Genomic DNA, 17,413 nt, shown 5'->3' with positions numbered 1-17,413 from the left:
TATTATCAACAAGGTTAATTTCCCGGGAATTTAAACATCGACCGTGCAAATCTTATAATTTGAAACCTACTTTCGATTTCATTTTTTTGTGTTTACAAATTTAAATTTATTCACCCAGTGAACCCAGAGAAGATGAATGTCCTTCTTAGGTGTCTTGTAACATTACTTACACTGTTATCCACAAGCTGTCAAAAGTATGAACCAACTTGGGAGAGCATAGACTCTCGACCGCTGCCAGAATGGTACGATGACGCCAAAATCGGGATGTTTATTCACTGGGGTGTCTTTTCTGTGCCCGCAGTCCACAGCGAATGGTTCTGGTGGTTTTGGAAGGGGCAACCTCAAAGTGATATAGTGAATTTCATGAAGAAGTATTACCCGCCGAATTTTACATACGCAGATTTTGCAAAGGAGTTCCGAGCCGAATTTTACGACCCAAATAAATGGCGCGACATAGTCCTTGCTTCTGGTGTTAAGTAAGTTGAGGTTTGAAGGCTTTAATATATAATAATAGTGTACATATGTAGCATAGAAATGAGGATCAATTAATTGAAATTTTAAAAAAACACACAATGAATGTTGCTGGACCAAGAATCGATCCCGGAACCCCTGCATTACTAATCAGCTAGGTGCTCTAATGTCCAGCTCCTCTCATTGAGAAGAACTCTATAGTCAAATTGGGTCTTTCATAAGTTGACATAAGAAGTGAGCAGTTGACTCCGCAATGCACGTGTTGCAGATTGTTAAATGTTATTGAAAGGCTTGATGTGATTGGGTGAGAGATAAAAACAATAGGGATTTGTTATTTTCCCGAAAGATGTTGCTGCTGTCAGCCTGTTAAAAGAGCAAATGAAGTGAATGAAGAGCTACATTTAAAGTTCCTTTTATTTTATTTCTAGAGGGATGTTCTTCATGAGGTCCCAGGTTTAATTTGTTATATGGCCTTTCATTCATTTTTGTTAATTCAAAACTTTTAAGACCTTGAAAATTTGACAGGAATGACAGACTACATCCATCAAAACCCTCCTTCTTAAAATATTTTGCATATACAGTAAAACACTCTAATAGCGAACATGCTTATAATGACTTTAAAATATATATATTGTTAACTTTTTTAATAATTATAAGGAATTACGCTTATAACGAAGTGCCAGGGACGGACGATTTTGCTTCGTTATAAGCGTAATTCGTAATATCCGTTCCTACGCTTATAACAAAGCAAAATTTAGTCTGTCCCTGGCACTTCGTTATAAGCGTGTTTTACTGTAGCTTATATTCATAATAAACATTTTATCAAGATAAATTAGAAATTACATGCTAGTGGTACTACATTTATTTTGTGTAAAGAATTAAACACAGTTTCCAACTTTTAATGCTCGAATTTTTTTTAAATATTCAAATTATCACATAAATAAATGCATAATTTGTCAGCCATCCAGGAGATGAAAATAGGAAGGGGCTAATTAAGTCAAAAAGGAGTCAAGAAGTTAGAAAAAATAAAACTGAATCAAAAAGACAAATATAGTTTACAAAAATGAATGAACTTGTAAAATATTTTGGCCAAAATAGTAACAATTGAACTTTACACTATAATTATAGTCGAGGAGTGCAAACTATCATGCAGGTTATCCTTTAGCTGGTCATTCAATGTAAGGGTCAATGTGAATAGAGAGGTTTTTGAGCTTTCACCGAGCAATTACGATACAGTTAATACCCTTTCCTGAAGAAAAAAATAAATGTTTAAAAAATACGTAAAAGAAACTTGCTTATCATTTGATGAAAAGAAAAAAAAATAGAAACATTTATTTCATCCTATGATAATACCGATTTAAAATGATATTGGACATTTACAGGTATGTGGTTTTAACCTCTAAACATAGCGAGGGGTTCAGCAATTATCCAACTAATGTGACGTATCAGTGGAACTCTAGAGACGTAGGTCCAAAGAGGGACCTTGTCGGTGAGTGTTTGTGGCCATCGTGTTACACAGAGTTAAAGAAGAGTAACTGGGGCAACATATTTATAATGCTAAAGCCTGGGTAATTCCATGTACTTTGTTTCTGTCAAAATCCCCATTTTCTTCACCGTTTTCTAATAATTCTGCTTTTCTTTTGTGGATTTTAAACCATGATTATATCTCTTATGAAGCTATTTAACATAAGAAAATGAAAAAAAAACTCTCCATCCCCGATTCAAACCTTTCTGACGTTTACCTTAACAATAAACTCACTTTGAATAGAGTAAGGTGTCTAAAATTTCAACATCAACAAGGTTTAATCATCATATTACATTTTTTTCTTGGACATTTTTCTTGGACATTACAGAATGCTAAGTTATCCATAAGATGAGCGAGTGAAAGTTTATTTCAAATAATGTTAATATCTATTTTACGTTCAACATATCAAATTCCTTATAAATGTTCAGTTCTTGCTAAGATATTTATACTAGAGTATGTTCTTGGTAAACATCAGGAGAATTACAGAAAGCACTAAGGGGAACAGATGTCCGATTCGGAATATATCATGCGATGATTGAGTGGTTTAATCCGATCTGGCTGGACGATCAGAGGAATAATTTAACCACCCACAGATATGTTAAGGTGGGTACTACATGTACGTGCAAATTGTTGGATAATCTGTATAGTCAGTAATTGTGATCTTGGGTAAATAAGCTGCTTGTATGATAATGTGATATTGAATAAATAAAATTCTGATTTCTTTTTTTAAAAAGACTTCAAGTTTTATTGCCTTTTATACCAATTAAAAATGATATTCTCATCACATTTAAATAACACCTACTATAAGACCAAAAAAAAAAAAATGTAAACTATAATAAATTATTTGATACAGTAGGCTATTCCTTGTTTGCAATTTTCTTCTATAAGCTAACAATGAAATATAAAGTACATAATATTTTATTTATGAACGATTATTGAAGTGATAAAGGTAAGGTACACACGTACTACAGTAAAGCATTTCTTGACCAAGTTCTTGATAAACGAGTACACTGTTCAACATAATTCCAAAGATACCGTCTTTATTTTTTCTTTATCTTTGGTATACTATTTCACAACCATAGTCAAAGGGCTTTTGAATTTCTGATTTGTTGCTGGATGATGCCATACCATCGATATGATAACAATTACAGTCTTTAAAGTATACTCTGTATTGTGAAAGAATTTTCCTTCTTTTATTAAAAACAGTGCTTTTTTCAGAAAATATCAAGTAGATCAACATGGTCTAAACCTAAGTATCTTTTAATACTGTTTAAAACACGCACACAAAAAAAATGCAGCTGTTTTTGGTTTCTCATTATTGCTTGTGGTAGAGACACCCGTAATAGTAAGACATCTGTACACCTCCTACCTCATCTGTATCACATATTCTGTACTGCCATATTGTTTATTCCACCTAATATTTCTTTACGTATTATAAGAAAACTCGGTTAGCTCCTTCTTGTGGTACAATGTGTTTAACTAATTGTTACTTGGATTTAGCTTATAGACTGAGGTAAAAATTCTTAAAATAAAAAAAGGAGTTCCTGTTTCCAATTGCAGTATTAAAGCAGGATTCTTCTTTTAGGATTACATTCATCCTCAACTCTTTGAAATAATTAACACATACAAACCTGACATCTTGTGGAATGATGCCGGTTGGCTGGCTCCAAGTTGGTATTGGAATGCTACGATATTCCTGGCCTGGTTGTACAATGAAAGGTAAAATCATTCACGAATCAGAACTAAACAGACATGTACACATACTGGTTACACATGTATTTTAAAAAAGTAAGACATTTCATCTTACAAATCATTTTTCTATGCAGTTCCAAAGTTAAGCACGATAAGATAGCTTTAATATTCTTATGCTCAATAAATCATTTATAATGGCTATGTTTATGCTCAAAAGTCTATGTCTTTTATGCACGCTAAGATTGAATCCTACGAACCAAGTAATATTACATGAAACATCTTTCATGACATACCACAACTTGATGCAACTGATATCTCTCACTGTTAAAAGGTCGGGCAAGTGAAAAAGAATATTTAAAACGATAGTAGATAAAAGGCATGCTTATTTTATAGTCCTGTCAAAGACTACATTCTCGTGAATGATCGTTGGGGATCTGATTGCTTTTGCAAACATGGTGGATTTTGGACTTGTTCTGATCGCTTCAATCCGGGTAACTGTATTTTCTTACTTTATTAATTAGCCAATATTCTAACAATATTAACATGTCTTAAAGTTTATAAACTCCATTTGGAGTTTATAAACTTCAAGACATGTTAATGTTGTTAGAATACTGCTACATGTACATGTAGTTGTACCGATGTTTGCTTTTGTTTCCTGTTCACTCGCCTTTAATCTTAGAGTCTTAAAGAACTCTAAGTCTGTGTCATGCACTATTTTTTTTTTCAAATGTAAGATATGATCATGACCAACTAGTCATCTATTTAGAAAAAAAGAATATCGTATTTGATCAAGCGTGATTAATACATAATAGATTGTTTTTTGTATTTCTCAATTTCACAATATATTTAATTTTTTTCCCCAAATCGATGATCAGGTCATGTGATGCCACATAAGTGGGTGAATGCCATGACAATAGACAAATATTCCTGGGGATACAGAAGAAATGCTGACTTATCAAATTATAACACTATAGAGGAACTGCTGGAAGAAGTCATTACTACGATAAGGTAAATTCAGTTTTAAAGGGTTTACAGTGTAAAACAGATAACTGTAAACGCTGTACATCCGTATTATATCCCGATTTGAGGTCAAAACTCAGAAAAAGGAAAGTGTACATGAATTGTAACTATTCTTATTTAGAAAAATATCATGATTTATACAAACAGCTCAAAATCGTTTTATTTTAACCTAACTTATATACTTCAAACCATGCCTGATTGCAGTTAGGCAAAAAGGGGGAAAACTGAGTACTAAGAACTTAATTATCAATCATGAAAATAGAAATTCTTATGAAATTGCAAAATTCATCATTATGATATCTTCTGTACGCCTTTGCCTAGCAATTATATAATATATATATTTTTTTTCCAAAGCGTGCATTTAATTAGTTCACAAAAGCATGTTATAGGTTAAGAAGTGGGGACCAACTTCCAAAAACATCTTACAAGCCAAAATATAAACTGTCCAAGAAGTGGGGGGCCAGCCACCCCAAAGAATCTGGCATGCAAAAAGAGGAAAACTTAACTATCCAAACTCAAAAGTCCTTTTTCTGGCGGGGGACCGTTCTCTTACTCTTTGTTACATTTTTTCTAATCCTGAATTTGACCTACAACAACAAAAAGTGGAGGGCTAACCAGCATCTAAATGAAAGTTTACTATAGCAAAATACTATACTCAGGAAAAAAATTGACCTCCCCACGGCGTTTAGGGGCCTGTTTCCATAAATTTATTTGTATTTAATCACCATGAAAAAAATTTAAGTAATTCTACTCGAAAATAAAATTTACAGTTAATTATAAAGCATCAATGAATTTTGGTTCATTTAGCTTTGGAGGAAACATACTGATCAATGCTGGACCAACAGCTTGGGGGACCTTTGATCCAATTTTTGAGGAACGTTTTCGACAACTTGGGTCATGGCTAAAGGTGAATGGACAAGCAATTTATAAAACGACACCTTGGATACACCAGAATGACACATTGTCAAATAGAGCATGGTAAGATTTTCTAGTTTCTTATACTAGTATAGATTTTTAAATAAAGGTTTCGTTTTTTATGCCATTTACGATCAACTGACTCCTAAAATTGAGGAAAAAAGTTTTTTAACATAATTCTATATGTGAATTTCAAAATACAAAGTACGAGGGCTGTTAGAAAAGTTCGCGGACATGTTCCATTGTGAGCGCACTATTTCCACGAAACCGGTTAAACTCTCCAGATAAAAACTTTACCTATTTTCCAGTAAATATACAAAGGTTTGATGTTTTCCGGTAATCCTTAAAAAATATACAGCTATATTATTTTGATAAAACATGCTTCACGGAGCATGCTACTTTTTCTTACGTTTACATTGCATAGACTTTTTATTGAAATTAAAAATTGCACAGTTGTAGCACAGAAAGGATTATGATATTTTACCTGTCGCTACAGTATTCATCAAACGTCACTTGCCGAAATTTTGAATTAAATTGGAGGATGTATGACAGTTTTATAGCCATTTATAAATAATCAACGCGTAAAAACAAAGCCAAGAATGGGAACGTCATGGAGCACCGAGCTACTAAAAAAGTATGTGTGCAGACAGGAAAATGTCTAAAAATAGACTAAAATGCTTCTAGATGCTGCTGTAAATTCTCTACACGTACAAAGGACAAAAGTATTCAAATGGTAGCTAGTTTTATAAAAATGGAAGGATTAAAATTTTTAATGATCAACTCCATCGATACCTCAATACCCCACTTATCGCATGGACGTTGCGCCTATGGATTTTGCATTGTTTCCATACCTGATCGCTTAACTGCGTATACATTCTCTAATATATAGCCGAAACAGCACAAAAGACATTATAGAAAAAAAGTAACATGTCTTGATATAGAATTTTTAATTTTTTAGAAGAAAAAGACAAGAAAAGTCGAAAGAAATGAAAGATATTTAGAACTTTTAAAAGCTTAATGGGTTTGAAATCTGGTTGTCACGTCACTTAACGTCAAGTGATTGCTCCATGAATCCTATGATCGCATTGTAAAATCGTTGTAAATTTTCAAATTTTAGTAAATGGACCTGATTTTTATATACTATTAAACAGAAGATAGTAATTTAATCAGACATAGGTCATACCTCATAGTATACACAATAGATTTTCCGTAAATCAATGTGTCCGCGAACTTTTCTAACAACCCTCGTACATGAATGTTTATCTAATATTGGATATATTTTTACAAAGATTCATTATCTTGAGTTTTATTTCATTAGAATTACGATTCTTGTTTATGCAAGTGTTTTAAGAGAAAATAATCACTGAGACGTTTAATTTCACAAACACATTGCTGTCATCATGTTTATTTGTACATAGGTACACAGCATCGAAATCAGAAAAGAAAATGATTTATTGCATGATACTCGATTGGCCAGAAAACAATGAAATACTTCTTGGATCGCTGAAAGGTTTTGAAGTCTCCACAGTTACTATGCTTGGCACTGACGCGGATGTTTATTTTGTCCAGGAGTCACAAGGACTCAGGGTGTTATTTCCCTTGGTAAATGTTCGTAAAATGCCTTGTCTCTGGGCTTGGGCTTTAAAGATCACATTGAAATGAGTGTTGCTTTGTCCAATTTAGTCCCAAACTTAGGGAAAATATGGACGTTGTATTAAACATTATAATAACAGAAAATTGGGACATAAAGAATGAGAACTTCATTTCTAATATTTCTTATTTATAACCTTCAAACATGTAATGAGTTGTGCAATTGTAAAAAAAAAAAAGCCTTGTAAAAAAAATCTTGTCCATAATATATTGTATATTTTTTGCAAATAAGGATTTTTATATTTGATACACCGTAAGTAATACCAAGATAAATTTTGTGGTCTTTTCAATATTTTTTCCATGGTTACGTTTTTTGATTTCTGTTTAAATGAAGAATTCCAAAACAAAGTGCCATGTTGTCTTTCATGATATATCATTGATTTTTTTTTTTAAATTTTGTACTGCAATGTTATTTTCTATATTTTTTAATATAATCTCTGCATGATTTTCTGATCATATCTTAGTTTTAGCAATCTAGCTATGCTGTCATTCGCAATTTTGTGTGGTTAGAGTATTCTTAATCATGGTGCTAATTTAAGGACATACGCAACGTACCTTACCTATTGATAATTTTTCAAGATATTCTTGATTTAAGATTATAGTGCCATCAGATGTTCGTCGACAAAAAATCAGCATGTATTACCAGGGGTTTTGAAAAGATATCAATTGATGAAAATTCTTGTATAATTCAAAGAAAAATACACAAAAATTACTAAACACATATTCTAGATGTTTTGTTTATCCAAACTTGTTTTAGAAGAAGTGTACAACAGCATATATAGACATACAAATGTAGCACACAATTCCTTTAAGTATTGGAACTCTTCAACTCCAGGGAAAAAGACAATAAAGTTCAAACTACGTTACGTATGTCCTTAAACGCTTACCTCAAGGTAGTCACAAGGCTTATATGCTTACTTATATATATATTTGATATTGTAAAGTTTAAAATATTTCTAATATTCTAAGATTTATAAAAATTTGTGACATCATGAACATTAGAAATTCATATTTCGTGTATGTGATCAATATATAGGACTCACGGCGGGTGTGATCAGTTGACAGGGGATTCTTTACCCCTCTTAGGCACCTGATCCCACCAGTACCTCTGAAATTGCCTGGGGTCTGTGCTTTATGCCCTGTCCACAGATTTGTATTGTTTGTAGATTTTTTTTTTTTGAGATCTATCACTGTTCGTTATCTAAACTTTTTTCATTGAGATATACATTATGAAATACATTGGCTATTGTAATAAGATTTGTTTCAATTGATAAACTGCCTTTTTTAGAATATGCAGAGTGTTTTTTTTCTTTTTTTCATTGTTTTGATTTTAAGCTTATCTTAAAATGACACTAAAATAGACTTTGTATAAGTCACAAAATAACTCTTCGTATATTTCATGGAGATTTATGTTTTTTGTTTGTTTGTTTGTTTTGTTGTTGTTGTTGTTGTTTTTAAACTTCATTACCACATAGAAACCCTACCAATTTGTTGTGTGAAGACAAAAAAACTTTATATAGCATTTTTTATACATCAATTTAACTTTAGAAACAGCTTTTGTATTATATAATTTTCTTTATAAAGAATCAAATGGCTTGAAAGTGTCTACTTTTCTGCTTACGTTGTAACAGAAATACTATAATTAATATTGATTACTTCAATTACATGTATCTCAATGTGCAAGAAAACCAGTTTTTTTTCTCTAATAAAGTGCCATATATGTATTAGTTTTATGGTAGTTACTTGATCTTAATAGAAATGAAGATATCGAATTGATCATTCCTTTGCTACAAATTAGTGCAATTATTTAAAGTTCATTGACCTTCTAACATAAGAAATAAGTTCATATAACCCTAACTGAGATTATTAATGAATTAAACTACTTTAAAAATGTCAACTAAAAATGCAAATTCTGTCAAATGTTATGGTTTTATGAAATCGTTCACATTTGAATTTCTTTTGGAAAATCATTATCATATGCCAAATTTGTGTGAACAATGGGGTTATAAACTTAGCTTAAAACTAACCTGAAACAGAATAAAATGATTTTTCTGAACCATTGATAATTTATAATAAATTCAGAAAAGATTTGACTTATATTTAAATATATCAAAATAGAAATCTACGTGAACTTTGACATAATTATCCTGGCGTGATAATTAAGATCCATTCTTGTTATTTGATGTGTGTTCCTTTGAACAGAATGACAAACTCAAAAAAATCATTCAAAGTGATAAGGTCTGTATTAAAGCAAAATGCATATATATCAGTAGGAAAAAAATGGAAGACAAATGCCCATTTTTTTTTTATCATTTTCATAGTCAATTATGATGATTATTTAAAATTATCACAGATACCATGGAAAAGGAAAATATTAATTAAAACCAGCTTTGTTACATCCAAACCATAGCAACACCTAGGCAAGAGACCAACATTGTTTACAGGAATTTGATCAGATTTGTACTTTGAATAGGATACGCATACTTTTCTATGACACAAAAATGCAGATGACCAAGTCACACTTATTCATTCAAACGTTTGCATTTTCAAGGATTTGAACAGATCCAAACCTTTTATATGAACCATTTTAACCAATAATAACAGTCAGCAGAACAATCACAAAAGAAATGTATTAAACTTTTTTATGCTTTATCAAATAGAATATTCTTTTCAAATTAACTCCTAATAATAAAATTATAATTTCAGGAATTTTTTTTACATTATATAAAATTCACTCTTTATGCTTGATATTGCTGTTAACAGCACTAACATGCAATGGGGAACTCCAGGTAGGTACAAAAATTTCTTTTTCATTAACTAATGAACTTTGTGAATCTAATTCTGTTGCACCAACAATTATTTCTTTCATTTTCCTGGTCAAGGACCTTTCATGTGGGAAATTATTTTGAATCCATTCTACTGCATTAGCAAAAGGTTCATTTGTATTTGATAAAATGTCATCAACTAATCCAATTTTCCGACATTCTTCTGCCTTTAACACCTTTCCAGAACAAAGAACTTTGATCGCTTCTGACCTGCCAATTATTTTTGTCAATCTTGTGCCTCCTCCAAACCCTGTGACCACACCCATTTTAAGCTGGACAAATCCTATTCTAGCACCTTCTGTGACAAGTCTAAAATCACAAGCTGTACAGAGTTCTGCCCCACCCCCTACAGCCATACCACAAATCAAAGCCACACTTATTAAAGGTAAGTTTTTCAACTTTGTCAGTGTTCCTTGCATGTGTGTGCACATTGTGTGACCACTTTCTCTGTTTAGATTATTTCGGACAAATTCTAGATCCCCTCCTGTACAAAAGTCATGGCCTTTTCCAGTTACTATCACAGCTTTACCAGTGTCCCATTTCTCTAGTCTCTTAACTATCTCTTCCAACTGAACCATCATAGATCCTAAAAAGCACAAGAATATCCTGCTTATGAAAAACTTAAATTATAAACATGATTAAATTTAAATCGGGGATAGAAAGTTGGTCACACTGAGTGCTAATTTTAATAATCTTTGATGAGCAATTGTACAACAGTAAATCACTTAGGCAGATTGTAATTGCTAAAATGAACTTGCTGTCTAATGCATTTAATCAATTAAAAAAAAACAGTTTCAAAATCTGAGTCAGTAAACAAGATGTACCCGACAGAGCATTTTTCTTCCCTGGATTATCCAATGTAACCACAGCAATGCCTGAGGTGTCATTCTGCTGCAACATCACCTGTCCACTACCAGTGAAAATCGTAGATCCACCACTGTAGGATCTTGTGCAAAATGCAGGCCTTGACCAAACGCACAGCTGTCTTAAGGTTTTTAATAGCATGTTATCTGTGTCAAATGAAAGTTTAAAACCAAAACATGCTGCAAGATAAATAAATATGATCATCCCCCCTCTCTAAAATAAGATTCCAAAAACAACATGAGAAATATTGTACATGTGAATATTGAATCAGTGAATAATATGAATGATATGTCCACATCTGGACAGTAAGATGCAGCATTTAAGGATGGATTCTTCTCATATTTCTTATAATGGCAGAATCTTGATTTTCTGAATACTCAATATTCAGACTGTTTACACTCTTTTAACATCCAAAAACTTTGGTGTCATCGGCCTTGATTTTCAGTCAAGGTCATTTGAAAGTCAGTCCTAAAAATAGTACTTTTACACAGAGAAGTTTTGAAATTTATGCATATGAATAAATTTTGCTGACTGAAAAAATATCTTTCACAATAAAATTAAAGTTGTTACTTATTTTTGATGACTAATTCATATGAAATGAGCTGGTGAAAAGATAACATGAAATCCTTTATATTCAATAAATATATTTAATCCGAATTTCCTCGATATTTTTTCAAAATTCTCAGTTTTTATGAATTCACATGAAATTTCATCTCAATTTTTACAATTGACCATATAATGTCAAATATTTAGATTTTTGTCTGATGAATATTCAAAGGTTCAAGATTAATTTACAAGGTAAAAAAGATATAGTAATCAGGCAAATTATCGAGAAAAAAAAATTAGCCCGAATTTGCTCTATACTTTCTGAAATCTTCATTTTACAGAGTGTTTCAAATGCCTATAAAAAAAGATTTTTAATCCCCAAAAACATATCAATTTGGTGTAATTGTGACATAAATACATTCATTTCTCCCAGTTATACATTCTATTTTTATGGTATTTTACACTAATGATATTCAAAATATTCATTTCGAATTTCCTCTGTAATTTTATTCTTATGAATGTTATGTTTGACAATTTTATAAAATACATCAATTTTCTAGTGGCAATTACAGAAAAATTATCACATACATTCTTCACATGCACAGGACTAATTCAAAGCAACTTAACCTTTAATATAACCAGGAATAAATAATAAACCTTCCAAAAAGTTATGAGAAAAATCATACATAAAATTTTCATAGACTAGAAAAGATTTCAATACATTATTTATGACATAAACATGAAATCAATATACATGTATAGTGAACATGCCATTCAAAGCTTAATATATGAATATCAGAGGGACTAATATATATGCCTATACATGTATATGTAGTTATATACATATAGGTCCCTGGTATTATGTTATTATTGGATATTTTACATTTGTAAACTGAGTTTTGAAAACAACAAGCAAATTCAAAGAATTGTGGTCCCCCGCTTTCGATGTCTTAGTGGATGGGATGCCAATGCCATTATTTATGGCATATTTTAACTGTCTTGTTTGTTTGTCCTGTCTTATCTGTGCATCATACAAAAAACATAAATTATTGAATTAATAACAGTTATGGCAAAGACTATAGCTTCTCAAAACTACATCAAACTTCAAGATCAAGGTCATGAGGTCAAATATCATAATAAAATCCAAAAGATCTTCTCACAAGTGATGCACATGTAAAAAAAAATATCAGAAACCAGAGTATACAATCAGAAAGGTCTTGAAAGAGGTAATGCACATGTCAAATGTAAATACCATCTCTTCTCTCAATCAAATGTTATTAGCAATGATAAACTTTTTAAAAATTAGGTCAAACTTCAAGGTCAAGGGATTTAAAATCATAGTACATTTGGAAATGCTTGTCACAGGTAATGCACTTGTCAAATATGAATGCCCTATCTTTGCTCCTTCAAAAGTTAGCAAACTGATGAAATGTTTGAAAATTAGGTCAAACTGGAAGGTCAAGGTCACGGGGTCAAATATCATAGCATATTCAGAAACATTTTGACACAGGTAATGCACTTGTCAAATATGAACACCCTATCATATGTCATTCAAAAGTAATCACCAAATATAAAATTTTTGAAATTTAGGTCAAACATGAAGGTCAAGGTAAAGGGGTCAAAAATTATAGCATGCTTGGAAACACTTTGTCACTACTAATGCACATATTAAATATGAAAGCCCTAACTATTCTAAATCAAAAGTTATAAGCAAAGATAAAAATTTTGAAAAGTAGGTCAAACTTCAAGGTAATGGTCATTGGGTCAAAAATCATAGTACACTTGGAAAGGTATTCTTACAGGTAATGTTCATATTTAAGTACCAGTCCATATAAAAATCATGCAAAAGGTGATTCACTCAAGTTCTCAGAATTCAATGATTTTCCACACATAGATTTCTCTTGCACTATGATCCATGTATGCAAAATGAAAAATGTTTTGGATCATGGTTACTATGGAAACCTGGTCAAAGTAATTTCCTTAGCAACCAGCCAATTTTTCCATGTGAGGGGGCAAAAAATCACTTATCTTTAAGGCCTGAAATTATATACAAAAACTTTGACAATTATTCTTATTTACTGGTAAGATAAAGACACACACTTTAGGTGTTTAAACAACACAAGAAATTGATATTTTGTTTAAAGCTAGTACTGTGGTAGACATTAGAATATATACATGTTTTTGCATTTTTGCTGACTCAGCATTTTCATTGATTTTGACAATATTCAAGGTCAATTCAAAATTAATACCAAGCTAATACAGCTGTTGCATGACTTTCATGTTAAAGTAGAGGACTTTCTCTTTTAGAGATTGACTTCGAAAGCGCGGGTTTTTTTTAAAATCCTATCCGTTGCCTAGCAACAATATTGGATGTTTTGGAAAATAAAAAGCTAAAATTGGTAGTGTTGTAACAATTATCTTATAGAATAAATAATTTTTTTTGTCCAAAAATCAAATTTTCAAGTAATAGGATATAACTATTATTTCTAAAGAAATGCATTGATAAGGAATAATTAATTATCTCCATGGCAACAGCAAATTTCCCATAGCAACAAGGCTGATATTCAGAATTGAAAAGAAAATGTAAGAAATTGTATAAATGACCTTGCGAAAAATAACATTTTTATGTATGAAAAATAAAGATCATTCTGCAAATAAAACATAATGAAAATTTTACTTTGGGTCTGCTAATTAAAAAGAACATGGGGAAGTTTTCCATATTGCTACATTTATCACAGAAGTGAGCAATGTTAACACTGTTGTTGTCTTGAAGAATACTGATTTCATCAAGAAAATGAGAAAGTATTTGAGGATTCAGTAGAATAATTAAAAGTATGAAATATATTCTTTATTTTAAACATTTCTTGAATCATTCATATAACACCTGGTATTATTATCCCCCTTGGTAGAACTCTTTGGTAAAGGAAATACATTTTAGTGTATTCAGTAAACAATGGAAGCAGACAACACTCTCTGTTCAGATCAAACTTGTAGTTTTTCGAATTTTCACAGGCATATTTGTGGACCATCTATATATTATCCATCAGAAAGCAGCCTCAGCCCCATATCTAACTGTTTAAAAGATATTTCAAGTCATTTAAGGTCTTTAAATTTATGTAACTCTCACATTCCAACTGAAGGGCATTTACTATGTTTCCGAGTGGGCATATTTTCCTACAAGTCGGCAGAACATTTTTCTATATGTCCCAAGTTGCGTGCAGAGTTGGGAGTTATGTGGAAAAAAGGGCATACGTGTGCATACCCAGATCATATTGGCAAGGCGAAACCTGAGAGACCGATAACTCCCTTGATGTCACATTTCATACTGGCCCGCAAAGGGGTCATGGTGCCAGTTGGATCAGGTTAGTAATGTTATTTCACTTACTCACTATCAATCTTTATAGATCACAAGATGAATATGAATCATATCCTGTGCTTGAATTCTCCTGAGCTGAACAGGTATAAACTGTTTATGATACAGTTCAGTATTTTTTCACTTAATATCACATAATGCAGTGTAATGCAATCCTCATAAAAGAAAGTTCCATCTTTCATGTCATATGTTGCCATGGCCAAAAAATCCTATCTTGGTCTTTCACTAAATCTGAAATAATTAGAGGGTCTCTTCTGGCTATATGGTTTCAAAAATCCTGCTTATCTGTATTCAAAATAAATCCACATGATCCAAGGACTTCTTTAATTACTCAGCATTTTTAACACACTTTGAACTATATCACATTTTGTAAAAACAGAAATCTTGAGATGCTTATCCAGATCTGGTCTTTCTTTTTGCACCTTTTAATTTTTTTTACTTTTGCCGGACCTTAACAGCTGCTCAGTGTCCTGATATTAAAAGTGTAGGCTGTAGCATGTAGCTGACCAAGTTATCTAATCCACATTTTGAATTTCACATTTTCTTGCCTCGTCTGATTCTCTTTCTTTCACTGAAATAAAGTTAATGGTACAACGTCATTCGAGTTAATTCTAGACGTACAACATAACAACAATTCGACAATATATCAATATAAAAAACAACAGAGAAAATTCGACCACAGAGTTAAATACGCATTAACAAAAATAAGTAGAAATCTTGTTACTCTGTTATTCTAATGGAACTAGTTCAAAAATTTCATATAATGACCTTTTAAGCTACTGAAACATACCTAAGTGCCCAATATTTGGACAATTAATTCACCTTGCCATTAGGGCTGGGACAATATATCGAGATATCGATAATATCGATTCAATGTGAGGATGATACGCATATCGATACATATGAAGAAATATCGACATATCGCCCAAAAAATTCTGACTAATGTTTTTCTTTGTTTACTTAACATTTTGGGTTTAATATGTAAAATAAATATGCTTAATATAAATCTAAATATGAAATACATAATAATTAAGACCACTTGTGCAAAATAATTAAGTTTTACAACAGATATACAACTTCTTTGAATAAATTATTCTTATATGTGAAGAAATGTTTTGTTCACTTCAATATAAGAAAAGGATTTATAACCAATTAAACATATCGTGATACATATCGTATCGTGGCTCAAATATCGGGATACATATCGATATAGAAAAAGTTGTATCGTCCCAGCCCTACTTGCCATGCTTGCCGTGGCTTCCACCTTTCGAAATTTACTGTATATTGATTGGCTATTTAGTGTGGGGCGGCACCACGTTTCACTTCCAGAGTCTTGACGATTCGCCCCAGGAAAGAGTTTTCGCCCCAGGAAAGAGTTTTCGCCCCATTGCGATTCACTTGTTTTGTTTCTAAATAAATGGTAAACACAAAACACTAATATACACGGCAAGAATACAATAAATATCCAAAAGATAGACATTTTTTTTCCATTGGATATATGGATTTGTTCTAAACAATATATTTATTTATCACTGCGGTACGATGTGTTGGGGGGTGGGGGGTCGGGGGTTTGGGCTAAATCAGGAACACACACACACATACATATATATATATATATATATATATATATATATATATATATATATATATATATATATATATATATATATATATATATATATATATATATTCCCAATAATTTATCCGTTATTGAAAAAATTTGTAATGAATCATTTTTTTAACTATTCAATTTAAAAATTCAATAAAAATTTATTTATTCACTTGATAATTTTTCTTTCCAAATAGTATTCCAGTGATGAAATGGAGGTGTGCGTGTTGAGGGAGAGGGGGGGGGGGTGTAAATCATTAGAAAGATATGATTTTATTGTTAAATACATGAATTGTTTTCATTTTCATTTACTAGATGCTATGAAATATGAATATATATATATATATATATATATATATATAATTTAATTTTGTTTGTATTCTAGCCTTTGATTGGTTAATATCCAAAAAGGAACACAAATTATTTCTGTATAACCTGGTTTGGTATGGGGACACACCCCCCTGACAACCAGCTGAATCGTCTGTATCCATGCAATCCTCTCATCTCCAGTCCTCGGGATTCATGGAAAATTCCAGATTTAATAAATTTACCTTTAGCTTCAAACAGTAACTTGGATCTTACCACATGTAAACAAAAAACATGGCTGCTAGGACCATGTATCAGTTTTTACCTCCCCTTGCTTCCCATCACTTCCGTTACTAGGGTTGTATTATTGAGCAGCAAATTTGAACTAATAAAAAGCAACGAAATTTTACACCCACAGTTGTTTAATGATTTTAGAATTAAATTATAAGGAATGACTCTAATTCTTGGCCAAATTATTCGAGTATAACCTGGTTTGGGTCAGTTTACGCTGTTTTATAATCCGCTTCGCGGATTATAAAGCGTAAACTGACCCAAACCAGGTTATACTCGAATAATTTGGCCAAGAATTAGAGTCATTCCTAAATATATATATATAT

At 31.6% G+C, this 17,413-nt stretch overlaps 2 protein-coding genes and 1 long non-coding RNA gene across 3 annotated transcripts; 1 reads left to right on the top strand and 2 right to left on the bottom strand.

The window, feature by feature from the left end:
- Window positions 1–132: 132 nt before the first annotated feature.
- On the top strand, window positions 133–7,476 carry LOC133193998 (alpha-L-fucosidase-like). The gene is made up of 8 exons (XM_061329908.1): window positions 133–476; window positions 1,854–1,960; window positions 2,472–2,599; window positions 3,582–3,715; window positions 4,082–4,179; window positions 4,564–4,696; window positions 5,516–5,686; window positions 7,042–7,476. The coding sequence occupies exons 1-8, from the start codon at window positions 133–135 to the stop codon at window positions 7,283–7,285; spliced, it is 1,359 nt and encodes a 452-aa protein (XP_061185892.1). The 3' UTR covers window positions 7,286–7,476.
- A 2,449-nt stretch (window positions 7,477–9,925) lies between these two features.
- Window positions 9,926–11,106, bottom strand: LOC133193603 (ethylmalonyl-CoA decarboxylase-like). Its single transcript, XM_061329564.1, has 2 exons — window positions 10,923–11,106; window positions 9,926–10,684 (listed from the first exon to the last, which is right to left on the bottom strand). The coding sequence occupies exons 1-2, from the start codon at window positions 11,101–11,103 to the stop codon at window positions 10,005–10,007; spliced, it is 861 nt and encodes a 286-aa protein (XP_061185548.1). The 5' UTR covers window positions 11,104–11,106; the 3' UTR covers window positions 9,926–10,004.
- A 3,324-nt stretch (window positions 11,107–14,430) lies between these two features.
- On the bottom strand, window positions 14,431–15,711 carry LOC133193602 (uncharacterized). The gene is made up of 2 exons (XR_009721946.1): window positions 15,672–15,711; window positions 14,431–15,452 (listed from the first exon to the last, which is right to left on the bottom strand). It is a non-coding gene; the product is annotated as an uncharacterized LOC133193602 (long non-coding RNA).
- Window positions 15,712–17,413: the final 1,702 nt, after the last annotated feature.

Source organism: Saccostrea echinata, unplaced genomic scaffold (genome assembly GCF_033153115.1).
Source record: "Saccostrea echinata isolate AGI-Se365-2 ecotype Australia unplaced genomic scaffold, CSIRO_AGI_Sech_v1 ptg000028l, whole genome shotgun sequence".
Lineage (NCBI taxonomy): Eukaryota > Metazoa > Mollusca > Bivalvia > Ostreida > Ostreidae > Saccostrea > Saccostrea echinata.
Note: the sequence above shows the minus strand (reverse complement) of the source record. Positions and strands in the feature narration are given on the sequence as shown.